The following is a 16,077-nucleotide window of genomic DNA, read 5'->3' on the forward strand; positions in this document are numbered from 1 at the left end:
GATCCGGGCAGAGTTTTGATATTCGACGGTGTTTCTCTTTCGGGAAATCATAAAAATAATTTTTTTTTGAGAAAAAGAAAGTAATTACGCATTTATTTTTCTCTAAAAATGTGTGTTTCAATTTTGCGGACGGAAATTCATTTTCTGAGCAGCTGTTACTTTTATGTTCAAAAGTGAAACAAATCCTTCCACTAATTTGTGTCCCAATTCCACACAATTCCAACGACAGATTCCTGTCAGTAAAAGTTTTTCGGTGGATTTCAATCAGGAAATTTGTTTCAATGACAGAAACTTTTAATGATAGCTATAAACGACCTGTCAAGAAAATTTCAATGTTTGTTTTCAATGATGAAAACCAATGATAGCTATAACTGGCGCCTTATTTGGTAAAAGTTCTCCCACACTTGTGGGGCTTGTGGCGATGGGATGAAACTTAAACCACCCATTATTCTTCTCGAGTAGTTGATGTATAAATTATAAATTCTTGTTACTTATCTACATAAATGATATATTTTTAATCAGAACAGTTGGTTTAAACATTCAGATTTAACAATGTACAAGAGGAATATTGTATAATGTTGATTTTTGGTATAAATCTTTCCAAGTTATAACTTAGTTTCAGGTAAAACGGTATTTATATATATAAATCACAAAATTTGCTCAAAGTAAAATGTTTAATTGGCCTGTTTAAACGATCTCCATTAGTACAAACTTAATCATCAGCATGACAACATTCCCATTCGATGCTATAGTACTTCTTACTGGTTTCCTTGGTCCACAGATTTGCACAATACATGCTACAGAAGTTGCATGTAAAAATGATCTTCGATGTACTGTTTCGCCTTTGAAAAAAAGAAGAAAGTTATTGTGTTTGTTATAAACTTATTTTAATGTAACAACCTTTTGACGGGCATAAAATAATACGATGTATACAAAGGGTTAAAACAATTTCTGTAGGTGCAACGGGCAATTGGACCATTCTTTATGTGATCACCCATGTATTTGGTTGGCAGTGAGCTTAGAAGTATTTGATTGTTGTAGATAGGTAGGAAGAGATTCAAGTAATTCAACGAATGAAGGCAATCATCATAGAGTGTGATCCGATTCTCAATCGATGGCACAGGGAAGACTTCTAAAGTTCCAAATGGAAGTAATAATTTTGTGTTGGTGGCTTTTTCTCGAACGAAGAAAAAGTGAGGGTGTTCAAAGTTTCTACACATAATAAAATATAAAATAAAAAAATAAGCATTAGAGTCAAATTTTAAATTACATTTAAATTTTGTGTTAATTATTATTTTCTTAAATGTTGGCAAAAGTTCTATAAAATAATCGAATGAGTGATATAATTCCTTTTAAAATATAAATATAAAAAAACATGTTCTAAGAGAAGAATTTAATCCATTCGAAGCGTTTAAACTCTCAAAAAAGCCTTACTTCGTCTTGCGTCCAATATTCAGTCGAAGTAATCGTACAGCAGAGTCGGTTCTTTGAGCAAGCATGGTTGGGTTTTGCAGTACGTCAACTCTAGTGGAATCATTCCCTCCGCCATCGGGAGCAACATTTGGAGCTGCGTCCCTTAATTTTATGGAAGATTTTGCAGCTGATGCAATAATTGAAGCCAAATGACCATTTCCGTACTTGGAGTGATATTATTCCACCAAAGGCGCCTTTACATCCTCAAAGTTTAGTGTGCACTATAGGCAGAAGGAACCATTCATCCATATATCTACAAAAATGAAGCCGGCCATAAAGTAACAGTCAATGAGGAACGGTAAAGTGCCATGATTAATGACTTTTGGACCTCTCGGCTGAAATTTATTCGAGCCAGACGCGTTGGCCACATTGACATAATCGGTAGCATTTAACGGAGTTTTTGTGAGTATTAAAGCAGAGGCGACAAAAAGGGAAAACAAAGTACATGCTGTCATCAAGAAAAGACATATGAACAACAACGACGTCTCGGTCAAAACGTCATCGAAAGATGCAACTTTGAGGTAGTAAAGGACTTTGTCTACCTAGTAACTAGAGACATCGAGCTAGGACCCGAGAGAAATGGAAAAGTTTGTTGGGTGAGTTCGTAGTTAACAAAGAACTGAAGCGTTACCTAATGTAAGTAAGTAAAACGTAGCGGCCGCTTGTTCGAAATCATTTTTAAAACGGAATGACAAGCTCTTATCTTTATAATAAAGCTATACGTTTTTAACAATAACATTAAGTAATATGCGTTTTATTTTTTGACAACTACCCGTCGGAAAAATAACAAACGTTACAAACCTATCCTTTTCGCGGGTTGCGAGGAGGTGCCGTACGCTATGGGTTATAAGAAATTCAAATGTTGTCTACAACTACCTCAGGGCACTACAAAAGAAGAGTCAAGAAAGCCAAATTATTTCAGAAAAGGCGGGTTTACTGAATAGGCCCAACGACAATTTAATCGATATATTAAATCAACACTTTGTTAGTGAAATTAATCCCTGTTAACACCAATGGGTAGATTTACATGCCTTAACAGTGTTTCAAATGCTAAAACCGACTTGTTTAGACATCAACACCTAACCGGACGTGCATCAGCTGATACAATTTTTTGAAACTTTGATGACTTTTATTCTTACTTAAAAAATAAAGATTTATACAGAAAAAGCATAAAGGGAGGTAAAAAACTGCGAAAACAGCAGCTCAAAGCAGCAGCTCTAGGGCGTGCAGCAGATTCTTCTGATTCTAGAGCAAAAATAGAACACAGATTTGGCGTAAATGCAAGTAGCTCAAGAGTTTTAAGATTTATTAAAACTCGAGCCATCTTAAACCGAATAAAACATAGGAAAAATCCTGCACTGAGTGAACAATAGAAAACATTTGCAATTAGATTTTTTCAAAACTAAAACAAGCTGGAAAAATAATGGTATCACATGGTTTTTTTTTAGACGAACAACTATTTAATTTTGATGGGCTAACCCTTTTATGTTCACAGATTGAGAAAATAAAATGGGATTTAAAGCTTCATCATAGTCGTGAAGGATGTGTTGAAGAAGAGCTGTCAATAGCCGTGTTATTTTTGGTATTTCATATATAGTACAGTGAGAAATTGCCAAATACAATTGAATATTTGACAGAATAATTTATATCAAAATTCAAAAATTCTAAATCAAGAAAATACTTCTGTGTAATGGGTTAGTCGATTTCAAAGAAGCGAGCTTGAAGCTTGCCTAAATTCTTTATATAGGTACCTGAATCGAGTTGAAATGAGCTTTCTTTGCCTCGATTCCGGTCAGGGATCGGAGTCGAATCAAAATTTGTGAAGAAAAACCTGTATGGAGGAGTTGGTTCTACAGATAATGCGTTATGGTCAGTTTATTTGCATGTTTGTACATATAGTTTTATTTTAATAAAATTAAAAAAAAGTTGCACATGAAGTAGTTAGCATATTCTTATATGGTGCTGAGCTATTCTGTTTTTTATTGTTTAACACGAAACAAACTATCTCACTTGCACTTCATTAGAAAGTGCTGTACAACTTAATTATTTTTAAATCTTCTTGTGCGGTGGAAACACCAAAAAGATTTATTTAATCTAAACTGAGATAAACCTTTGCTGGAAATATAGCAAAACTTAATAATCTTTTCTATTGTTTTCTCTTGCAAAATAAGCCCAGTTAGTCCATTTTTATTAACAAAACTAAATAATATCAACAGTAACAGATTGATTTTTTCCCCCAATGGAAAACACATGATTCCAAATCCACAACTACTCAACGAACACAGCCATCGAGATACAATTGCAATATCAATCGTACCAACATTTGAAAACGAAAATCACATAAGATCCATTCGAGACTCGTATAAATTTCAAAAACCCATCCGTAGTAAGATTTTCCTTAATTATTATAGACAGTTGATATTGAGTTCCTTACATCAAAGGCTAGATTAAATTAAATTAAATTAAATTAAATTAAATTAAATTAAATTAAATTAAATTAAATTAAATTAAATTAAATTAAATTAAATTAAATTAAATTAAATTAAATTAAATTAAATTAAATTAAATTAAATTAAATTAAATTAAATTAAATTAAATTAAATTAAATTAAATTAAATTAAATTAAATTAAATTAAATTAAAAGAAATGTCAATAAATATTTTTACATTTTTTAACCCATACCAACGTGATAACGTAACTATTCACTCATTGCACATAATAAAAGTTTGGACAGAAGAGCAAAATATTCACTTCCTTCAAAAACTGCCGTACTTATCTTATGTATAAAATTATAAAAATGTATTAATAATTATGAAGTCGGCTTGTAAATATGCCAGACAAAGCAAATAAAGAAATATTTTCTTACTTAAGTGTAAAGCAAGTTCTGGAGTACGCTTGCTCCCGGCCGGCGGCGCACAGTGCGGAAAATGCGGACAAAACCTATTTTTCTGAAAGTAGGATTTTTTTTAAACAAAAAGTGTTTCTTATACTTAATTGATTGTAGAACCAGAAAATGAAAACCATTTTTCAAAAAAAAATTGTAGAGCGGTAGATTTTCGCTCAAAGTTCAAATATCGTGAAAAATGATAAAATATTAGTATTCCTTAAATGATCAGTATATTGTGAAATTTGAAATTTTTAAACAATTTTTTCTGCTAACATGATTGAAATAAATAGAAAAATAATACCGTATGTTTTTTTTTTAATAAATTGGATAAGGTATTTTTTTACGAAGAAACACTCTATTTCAGTGTTTTTTTAGTTCGCATAACTACTTCCTCTGTTTGCAAACTATTTTCAATAGATAGTGTAGGGCTCCAGCAACATTTTCCAGTAAAAATCTCATCCGGTACGTCCGGATGCGGTTTTTAGAGACATTTTAGGTTGGGAAGTCATAAATATAAAAAATAACAATGAATTAGTAATTTAGATTATGGAATTTTATATTTATGCCTTTTAACCAGTTCTGACGATCTTATATGGTAAAAAGACGCTTATGTGAAAAACCCTTAATTAACCCAGCACTGAGTTAACAGAATCATATCAACAAATTTCTTAGAAAGTACTCCAATTTTCTGAAATTGAAAGTGAAAGTGTCGTAATAGGGTTTTATGGTACTTAAAATATGATATAGATCATCGGAAAAAAATAAGACAATATGGTAAACAGAGTGCGCCGAGGCGTGCGTTAAGAATAATAATAGTTGTAGAATTGGGCTTCTGACGTTGAACTCATTCTTTTATTATATATGTATATGTATTATGTATGTACTGATTTCGAAGGTTGTTTTGATGACATACAAACTTTGTGATTATACCTTCCGTCAGGGCAGAAGTAAGGGAAGGACAACCGGGGCGGAAGCTCTGGGGCCTCCACAAACGGAGGCCCCCACAATAGTGACCTTGGAAAATTTTTATTTCAAATTCCAACTAGTAAACACCAGCAAACATCTTTTCTATTGATATTGGTTTTGCTGGGAAAGGCAGCTGCTAACTCTTGTCCATCGGCTGTTCAATTCTTTGATTTCGTGCAGAGTTTTTAAATGTTTTTCACATCCAGTACAGAGCCTCACCGAATTTTTTCGGTGAAGAAAAGCGTCCAGTTTGTTTTTAGTCTTGAAAAAGCTCATCGACACTCGTTGGCCTTGTCGAGCTGAAGTTACGAAAGCCTAAGTCAACGGCTAATCGGAAATCGAAGAAGTTTTAACCAGAATATCTTCCAATAAAGAGTAAAAAGACATCGGGAGGAATGAAGTAACGCACCTTCTACAGAAGAGTGTATGCAACATTTCGGAACGATATCTTGGAGCGATTTAACGCTAGAAATAAGATGTTGCAAGCCCCGAAAATGATCGGCAATACGTTCACTAGAATCGTTAAAATAATTCGTGGAATCCAAACGATTTCATTTTGATAAATACGAGGAAGCAGCCAAAAAATATCCCATACTGATGAATATTTATAATCACGCATCCGCAACAGAACGAGAAATGTGAGGTTGAATCCCCTCGATTACGGGAAAGCACAAGACGCAAATCTGTCATCCAAGGAAAAATACAACGTGTCCGCCTTCATCCCAGTGATTGACCAGCTATCGGTTTCTCTTACTGAAAGATTGTATGCCTGTGAAGCTGTTGGTTCGATATTTGGATTCCTAAATCACATCGAGAAGATGGATGCTGAAATTTTGCACGCTGCAGCAGAGGCATTGGTGAAGGTGTACTCAGATGATTTAGAGCCTAGTCTTGGTAATGAGGTGGTTCAATTTGTGTCTTTAATTGACTCATACGAAAAGGAAAAGGACTATCGAATAGATCAATGACCGGAACTTTTTTACTACCAAATTCTCGAAAATCAAAATTTCATATCTACATTCCCAAACCTCGAAATTATATTGAGAATGTATTTGGTTTTGATGATAACAAATTGCACTGGAGAGCGCTGATTTTCAAAAATGAAAATTATAAAAAATATACATTGAAAGCGATTTGCTCCGAGAACTGGATTTCAAGAAAATCATCAACCTAAAATTTAATTTCGGATAATTCTTTTTTCCGTTTATATTTATATGTGTTTGTTTAATACTAAAGGAATTTACTTGGATTCAGAATAAATTATTTATTGAAAAACTCGAGTGAAAAAGAAATGTTTTACTTTATTTTGAAAATAATTTGAAATTTATCGCCCGAGGCCACTGGAACTCTAAATCCGGCCCTGCCTCCCATCAATTTATAGACTTTGATAAGTGTATTCAACAGCCTATTGCGTTTATAAAATAAGGCCTAAAATTGTTCATTAATTTAGATCAATACCTCCTTTAAAACTTATTAAATGTTCTTAGACATGTTTAAAAAACTACAATTTAAACACCTCACTTCTTTTGTGGAAGAATTTTGTTTGTGAGATAGTTAAACGGACTTACGCGTAGCTGAGAGCAAATCCTACTTCCCTTCTTTTAACAATTTATGAACTGTCTTAAACAAATGTTCAGAAACTTCGAACCCACAACTTTAACTCGATACAAATCTATTTTAAAATAAATTGTTTGCATTAAAAAATAAAAACAAAAAAAAAATATATAGTCATACATATTTACATTAGAGAAAGTAAAACCATGAACACATACCAAGTGCTACTATTAAATGTATACCTTTTTCTTTTACCAACCCATAAAACAAATCCTCACAATCATTTTGGCGTACTATCTAATACATCAAATATACTTTGTCATTTCACATCTTTCTCATAAATCAAACATACCTTGGCATTCCGATTTGTATTGCATCATAGACACTGGCAAAAAAATTTTCATAGATCATAGGAATATGCGTAATTGTAGGGTTTTGAAATATATTCACCCGATTGAGAAACTTCGCCAAAGCAGCCGGTAGGTACAGTAATCCACAACCTCAAATTGGGAAAATATATAATAAAAAAAGATCGATTACAAGATAGGTCATAACCTACGTTCCGCAGCCAAAAACTGTAAGGATTGCATATTGGCTATTCTTTCCGGTATGTATGTCAATTGAGTGTTGTCACTCATTGAAAGCTCATTTAGATGGCTGCATTCCGACATTTCCATTGGCAATGACGTTAGCTGATTTGCGCTTATGTCAAGTACTTCCAACTTCTTCAAACGGCCAATACCTGAAACGATAAATCTTTAAATCTTTGCATTTTGACATTGCTAATTTTTGTCAGATTCTATTTAAAGCATACACATACCTTTGGGAATCTCCTCCAATTTGTTGCCACTTACGTTCAGCCTTTGGAGAGCCTTCATTTCACCAATAGTATGGGGAAGACTAGTAATTTTATTATTTGACACATCTAAAAATTCCAAATTCTCCAAATGATAAATATCATCCGGCAGTCTTTCGAGAGCATTCCCCGACAAATGAATGAATTTTAAATTTGTCAAATTCAACAGCCATTTAGGAATTTCAGCAATGAAATTTTCCTTTAAATATACCTCCTCCAGGTTTTCGTACAGGAACAGGTCAATGGGAACATTGCGATAGTCACGGTAGCTCCAATGCAAAACTGTTTTGCTCATTCTTCAAGCGGACCGAGAGTGCGCGTAATATATGTGCGATATATTTTAAAAATAGATAATTTACTTAATAATTATTATGTATTTTCATATATTCGAAAGATATTACAAAAAATACTTTAGTTTCACGAAAATGTCAATAGCTTATTCTGCAAGTGTCTTATTTTTCACTTTTTGAACTTTATTGCTCTCGTATTATCGGATATGATCACATGCACTACACTTTACCATTAATCTATTATTTTTTTTCACAAACAATGAAGTGAATCTGTAGTGTTTTTAATCGTCCGCACCTAAGTAGAGTGACATTATTACATATATTCGTAGATGATTTTGTAAAGAAGAAAGTCCGAATGGTGGTTCTGACCTTGGCGCCACTATAATAGTTCTCGTCTTTTGCTTACATTTTAAAACAAATTAATTAATGAAGCTAGGGAAACAAATGTTTGTTGATGCTTCAGTCTCGCATTTTGTTTTGTGTCTAAACAAAGTCGAGCGTATGCTCGAGTAAGTTTCATTGCTTGTTTTTTTTTTTGTTTTCAAAATATTCTAGCATATTTCTAGGCATTTGCAATTGAGCTTTTGAAGTCGCTTGCACTGTGCAGCTGCAGGTATCATATCTTTATACAGAAACTGTCATATGTTCATTTAAAATTATGTTGGTATTGATTTTTAAGTTTTTCTATTATAAATGTGTGTTGACATTGACATAGTTTGGGATGGATGGCAAGGGGAAAGAAGTGCAAAGCTTAAATTGATTTTCCCTTAAAGAACATTTCCTAAAAAAGGGAAAAGTAGTTGAGCTGAGCACATGCTGTCGACATAAATAGAAATACCAGACTGCACGAATCAAACCACTGCATACGAAAACTTTTAATTGATTTAAAGAAAAAAGACTTATAAGAATCAAAATGCATTTTGTTTTGAGATAAAATAGATGAAATGTTAGATGTTTGCATATTTGCATATCCTTTTTTAAAAACACATTTTATTTGTATTAAGCACAATTTTTAAGGTATTTCAAAATGAACTTTCATGAGTCAATAACCGTTTTGTATTTTATTAATTAACTGTTACTATTTTATATCTTAATGGAAGGAAAATCATCTATTAAACCAACATAACGCTTTAATTGCGTAGGGTTTCGGTGACAGCAACTCTTGCCTTGAATGGTGTGGATGACAGTGTTTCCGTGCAAACTAAATTATTAATGGACCGTTTCAACACAAAAAATTTATCATTTTGAATATAAATGTACCTTTTTGAAAAAAATCTAATCTTGATTTATGAAAAAAGTTTTTTATTAAACAAAAATATACATATGTACATATTTACCATAACATAAAATTCCTTTATTTTGTATTTGTTTTTAATCAAAAGTTGAATTTGGGGACCCAAAAAAAGTTTGAAAACCAATATTTTTAATTTTTGATAAGATATTTTAGTCAGAAGTAAAATTTTACCAAGTTTTAGTATTATTTTTTGTTAGGTTTTTATTTTTTTTTGTAAAAAAACTCTCAATTATATGTTTTAAAAGATAAAATTAGCTTAAAGCCAATATCTCAAAGTTTTGAAAAGATATTTGATTCGAAAATCAATTTTTACCAACTTTTATTAATTTTTTTGTTCAATTTTTTTTTTTATGTAAAAAAACTGTCAATTCGATTTTTCTAAAAATTGTTCTAAATGTTGAAAAGAATATTTCTTATAAGTTTAAATTAATTGGAAGCCATAATCTCAAACTTTTGAAAAGATATTTGAGTCGAAAATCAATTTTTACCAACTTTTATTAATTTTTTTGTTTAGGTTTTTATTTTTATAAAAAAAACTGTCAATTATATTTTTCTCAAAACTTTACTGAATGTTGAAAACAATGTTTTTTAAAAGATGAAAGTCGTTTAAAGTCAATATCTCAAAATTTTAAAAAGATATTTGTGTCAAAATTCAATGTTTACCAACTTTGAGTAATGTTTTTTTAGGTTTTTATTTTTTATAAAAAATACTGTCAATTCGATGTCTCTTAAAATCTTACCAGATGTTAAAGACGTTTTTTTTTTCGTTACACAAAACTTTTTTGGAGATAAAATCATTTTGTATTCATAAAATTTGTGAGGTGACAAATTTTTTTTTTAAGTTTCTTTGATTTATAAAAAAAACCGTTGATTTGATTTTTTACCAAAAATATACTGATTTGGTATCACGTTACAATCTTATAAAATTTAATTCAAGTCTCTACGTCATTGGTTTGTAAAATATTTAGGGTAACCAAAATTTTCACCTTTTTTAAACTGCTATGGTAATAAAACCACCCACGCAATTCTTTTGAGAGCCCTTTCTGAATCTTTCTGCCTTATTGTCTGTATAACAAAACTTATTTGAAGTCGATATCTCTTCTGGTTCTTGAGCTATGCAGGACGAAAAAAACGTCGCGAACGAACGTACGTACACACGCAAGCACAGACATCTTTCTAAAAATCTTTATATCGACTTCCTTCCTTGAAACGTCGTGAAATGTCAAAATTTTCAATTTGACAAATCGGACACATTACAATATTAAAAAAAATAATGAATGTAGTTGTATATAGAGTTTATACTTATAGTACCTAATCATATGCACCGGAAAAAAATTTTCAGGGTGGCGCGGGGGTAAGTTCACATAAGGGGAGGGGTCAAATCATGGATGACATTTTTAAAAACATAATATTTATGTTAGTAGAGTAGTATTTCCAGTGCCAATGTGGGGGGTGGGGGCAGAGTTCCCCTATGTCGTCTCTCCAGACGCTCACAACACAACTTTAAATATATATAAATATATATATAAATATTAAATATCTAAAGGCAATAGATATTTGAATGAAGGTATAAGGAACTAAAAGTGGTCGTTATTATTTTAATTTTAATCTACTTTTCCTTGGGCCGTTTCTCATGGTTTTTATACTTTTAATATTTCGTTTTGACTTTGTTCCATTTGAATCGACATTCTCTTTACATTCTTATTTGTGAGTGCCGGTAGATTTATTTTAAATTGTGAAAAATGCCAAAAATGCGGATTGAAACCGAGTGTAAAGTTTTTGGAGCTTAAAACCAAAGTTCTTCCAACTTATCGTGATGTCATGAAAGCGTATTTGTTCATCAGAAATGCATTGAAGGAAAATCAGAAAGGATATGGTCCAAGTGCTTTCGAAGTGTGTTTGAAATTACTGTTTGATTTAAAAAGTGTTTGGCTAAAGGCATCTCTGCTTATTGTGTCAGAACAGCAGATTTTACATAAAATTTAAACATACAATTGAAAATACAAAACAATAAAAAAAATATAAAATGAAAGAAAAGCTCATTTATTGAAAATTTTAATTTATTTAAATCGACCAGCAATATATGTACTTCTTGATTTATCAGCTTGTAAATGTAATGACTTTTCAATGTGTCCTTGCACAATAAAAGTTTCTCAAGCAGAACGCTGTTTTTTACTTGACTAAAGACACTCAAGGAGTATGGTGATTGGTAGTGTTGACTCTGAGTTTTGTTGATGAAAAGATAAAAAAAAGAATGATCGCAAAATTGAAGAGGATCTAAAACGAAAAAGACATGAAGAGATGAAATAATCGAAGAGACTCAAAATTGATCTTCAAATTACTGATGAAAGTGGGAATGATCCAAGTATTTTAAGTTATGACGAGGACGAGGGTGATGTCGACAGCGACGACGTTCCGATATTACCCAGCAGAAGTCCGTCAATTCTAAAATTACAAGCTAGAATAAATTTAACGAATTTAGCATCACCCTGCCGCAGAACAGGAGTATCCGACAGGTCAGCATCAATTTTGGTAAGATCTTTTTACAAGACATTGGTGCCGTTTCCAAGCTAGATTCTTCAAAAGCAATTGACAGAGGCAAAATAGGATGAGAAAGGCAAAAATTACGTCAAAATCTTCAATGTCATATTGAAAATATAACAGACTGATACTTTGACGGACGAAAAGACAAAACAATGATTTTGGAAACATATAGGGCCAGAACACATCGGAAGAACACATTGTACTTGTTCCTGAGCCAGAAAGACAGTCTCTGGGACATGTTACTGCATCTTGTGGGAATGCCAAAATAATATCTTCAAGCATAATTGGCTTTGTAAAAAACATCCTGTATGTCAATATGACTACGACTACGACTTTGTACTAAGTGAAAAACCTTCAAAGGAGTTAGTGGTTCTGGCTTCGTGCATAATAAAAGTGTATGCGTTTGTTTGGTTTCAAATCAAAACAAAACCATCTTATTTAGATTGACGAAAACACATTTTAGCACTTATAAAAGCGTCCAAAAATGTATCCAAAAACCTTAAGGCAATTGTTCATCCCTTAATAGAGCGTAATTCATATTTTTTCCATCCAGAAAATATTTTACTTGCTATGTAAGCTGATAGCCGAAGCCATGTCCGCGAATTAGGCCTTAGAAGGATTTTAAAAAGCAGAGCGGATATACAACATAGAAAAATGAATGAAATTTGACAGGTTAAGATCCCAAAAATAAATGTTGACGCTGAACCACCTTTAACTAGAAAGATATCAGATGACGAATTACGCGCAATAGTTCAAAATGTTCCCAAAAATATAGAACTATCCAAATATCCATGTCACACCCAAGCCGTCGAATGATGCATTAAGCTGGTGACAGAAGCTTCAGCTTCAGTGTATGGCCCAGAGTCAAGAGATGGATTTATAAAAGAAAGAATCTCATCTCGAAAGCTGTTGCCGTTCGTTTGAAACGAAGAAGGAATTTGTTATGGCTTTAGAAAAATGATTCATCTTTTTTATTTGTTTGGTAAATTAAATTTTTTTACTTGAATTATTTTTTTACTTGATAAAAATGTTATTCTAGATTCAAAAGAATTTGTAAACTCAACCCACACCCAAAACATGAATTGAATAGAACATTGGTATAATCGTGTAAGGTAAATTTAGAATTTTTTCCATCACCAATACAATTTTAATAATGTTTTAAACTATTATTTTCTGGGGATTAATTTCGAAAATGTATTTTTTTTACTAAAACATGTAATATTTTTTACATTCAAAGTGTAATCTTACTATTTATTTTTTATTAAAATGCGATTTTTTTTAAGCACGTAATACAAATTGTCTGTTTTAATAGTAAGGAATATACGATTGAAAGGGCAATTTGTTTGCTAATAGAGGAACCTTAGGACATATTTTTTTTTTGCTAAAAACTTGTAGTATCGTTAAGAAAAACCAAATTCAACTTTTAGTACCATAGGCATACGAAAATTAAAAAAAAAATAGTTCAAATTCAATACGGCCTGTGTACACGTGCGTACCATAAGATAATAACACAAAAAGATGCAGAAACGACTTTTAAAATAATTAAGAGGGGGTGTTTTGTATACTAAACTTGTACAGGGTTATCCATTTTGCGGTTTTAAAAGTAAACGTAGATAAAATTTGAACGTTGAAATTATGTGTGAACACTACATCATTTAACTGACCATCACGCCAATCGTTGCAAGCATCGATTTTTGAGGTAATTTTCGACCACTTTTTGAAACATATTAGATGGTATCTCAGTCTTAACTTGACGAATGTTGGTTTTTTAGTGCTCAAAAGTTAAAAGTTTATCTGCAAAAACGCGGTCTTTCGCGTTGTGATAGGTCAGCTGGCTTCAGTTGTGGTATGAGCTGGACTGGATGTGACAGAAATGTCCAGATTTCTATACCACCCAGATCATTCTGCTATAATGGGACATTCTTGGAAGATGAGTCAATCCATTTTTAACAGATGGTTCAAAAACCAAAGAAGGGGTTGGTGGAGGTGTGCGTTCTAAACGACTGAGATTAAGTCTCTCATTCCGCCTTCCCAATCATTGTAGCGTGTTACAGGCGGAACTTTTGGTCTTGTCCTGGACTCTGTCTCTACAAACTCTATAACAGTCCATAACTGTCGATCATCTCTAATGGAGATGGCACAACAGTTAAACCTTTACTGGGTACCGGGCCATAGAGACATTCCAGGTAACTGTAAGGCAGATGTACTCGCCAGGAACGGTACAGTGCAGGTCATCCTACCACGTTTGGCGAATACTGGCATACCAATCGCTACTTGTAAACTGTTGCTAATGCAAGACAAAAAACATCTGGCTAAAACTAGATTTAAAACGTTCAAGGTGATTGCTATCTCTACGTATGTAGATCGCATATAAGCTCGATAATAGGTGGCATAACCAGGCACTGTCTAATAGGAAAGCACGCCACGCGACTAGGCGTATTCTCAAATGACTTTTGCAGAAGCTGTATGGACGAAAAAGAGGAGGAAACAATTCTTCATCTTCTCTATACATGCCCTGCTTTGGCTCGAAAACGCAAGAATTACCTAGCAGAATTCTTCTTTAACGATCTAAACGATCTAAATCATATCAGAATTATCAGCCTCTCACGGAATCGACAAATTCGGGTCTTCGGCAATACTTTCATTTACAGCAGCAATATTTTTAGTAGTACGAGTGAAACGATGATGTATAGGCCTTACAATATCTGTAGCCAATCTAATCTCTTAAAATGTCTTCACAATTTAAAGGTTTTAACAATTTGTATATTATGCGTTATACGATAGTTTAGCGATCCATTTTCGTGAATTTCAGACTTCAGATGAAAAAAATGGTTTAAAGCCTATACTTTTAAAACCACAAAATGTATAGCCCGTTATAATCTTTATACAAAATTAATTAACGTTTTTTTTTATAATTCCAAAACAATTTAATTCAACAAAGAATAAAGTTTTTGTCATTTGATAAAATTTTTTAGAAAGATCGAAGTAACGGTTTTTTCCAAAAAATTAAAAAACCTTATATTACTAAAGGTTAATAAAAACATCAAAGGAAAGCCCCGGGCCCGGGATTTGCTAGGGGCCCGTAAAATTGAAAGCAGTGAGTAGCGCGTACACAAACGCAATCACATGTTTTGGTGTTGGAAATTCTTAAGAAAAATGTGCCCAAATCCTTTTGCAAACTTTCCATAACAAGATGGTCAGCAAGAATTGATGCACTAAAACTATTTGGAAATCATCTGAAAAACCTTAGAACATCATTAGTAGCTTTAAGTAGTATTAATTTAACTGATGAAGATTTAAACATTATTCAAAACGGATGCGATCAAGTTTTATCTGAATGCTAAGCAGGTCCTACTGGTTTGAATCAAGAGAAACACCTTTTACGTCATAGTTGATTCAATTTTATCTGGAATTTCTCGTAGGTTCGATACGATGAAAAATGGTACATTTTCATTTTTATGGCAGTTTTTAGCAATGGACGAAATTGAGATTAAAAACTCCACTAGAAGAAAAAATTCATGAAGCCAATTTTGAAGCAATTTGAATGCTATTTATTCCCGGAACTTGGAAACGATTTTCCAAAACATTTGTGTTGCTCAATGTGTGTTTTCCACAATACCTGTAACCGTAGCTAGTGCCAAACGTTCATTAAGCGTCTTTGCCAGAACAAAGAATTTTCATCGTTCGTTATTGAAATTAGCAGGCATCAACTTTGAAAAAAAAAGTAAATATGGGGGGGACAGAGATTTTTCCGTCCTGGGCCCGGAATTCCTCTCGACGGCCCTGCATTAAAGATATTGCCTTTAAAATAATTTCATTTGTAAAAAAAAATGTTTCAACATTTAGTAAAATTGTAATAGGTACAAATCCAACAGTCAAAAAAATTGATGTTCGATTTTCGATATATAGTGATAAGGGGAGTTACTGACTACAAAATACTTTCAATTTGTGCTTAATTTTGTTGTTAATGTAAGGTGTAAGGTAAGGTTTTCATTGAGAATCCTATCTGTATTCTTTATATAAGAAATAAAAACCTTTAAAAAATTTTACTTAAGTTTGGTTTACGATTACAAATGTCGGGAACAAAAACAAATATTGAAATAAAACTTATTTTATTATATGTATGTAAGATATTATTGCTAACTAAACTTTATAGAAGAACTCTATTATAGAAAAACTCAATTAAATACTTTTTTTTAAACACGAAAACTTA

General features: G+C 32.3%; 1 protein-coding gene across 2 annotated transcripts; it reads right to left on the bottom strand.

Annotated features, from left to right (window-relative positions):
* Nucleotides 1–481: 481 nt before the first annotated feature.
* Nucleotides 482–8,419, bottom strand: LOC129951971 (leucine-rich repeat protein soc-2 homolog). 2 transcript variants are annotated; one of them, XM_056064373.1, is made up of 6 exons: nt 8,138–8,419; nt 7,701–8,032; nt 7,440–7,622; nt 7,233–7,380; nt 901–1,212; nt 482–842 (listed from the first exon to the last, which is right to left on the bottom strand). In XM_056064373.1, exons 2-6 carry the CDS (start codon nt 8,029–8,031, stop codon nt 713–715), a joined length of 1,104 nt encoding a protein of 367 aa, XP_055920348.1. In that variant the 5' UTR covers nt 8,032; nt 8,138–8,419; the 3' UTR covers nt 482–712. The 2 variants fall into 2 exon arrangements, with proteins under 2 accessions (XP_055920348.1, XP_055920347.1); XM_056064372.1 differs by having other exon boundaries at nt 7,701–8,419.
* Nucleotides 8,420–16,077: the final 7,658 nt, after the last annotated feature.

This window comes from Eupeodes corollae, chromosome 3 (assembly GCF_945859685.1).
Source record: "Eupeodes corollae chromosome 3, idEupCoro1.1, whole genome shotgun sequence".
Taxonomy (NCBI): Eukaryota; Metazoa; Arthropoda; class Insecta; order Diptera; family Syrphidae; genus Eupeodes; species Eupeodes corollae.

Bases quoted from the DNA above. Each gene is read 5' to 3' on its own strand.
- LOC129951971 (XM_056064373.1), bottom strand. From the start codon at position 8,031: ATGAGCAAAACAGTTTTGCATTGGAGCTACCGTGACTATCGCAATGTT. The intron at 7,623-7,700 runs GTATGTGTATGC...TTATCGTTTCAG, and splicing joins ATTGGAGGAGATTCCCAAAG to GTATTGGCCGTTTGAAGAAG. The intron at 1,213-7,232 runs GTATGTTTGATT...TATTATGTGTAG, and splicing joins ATACAAATCGGAATGCCAAG to AAACTTTGAACACCCTCACT.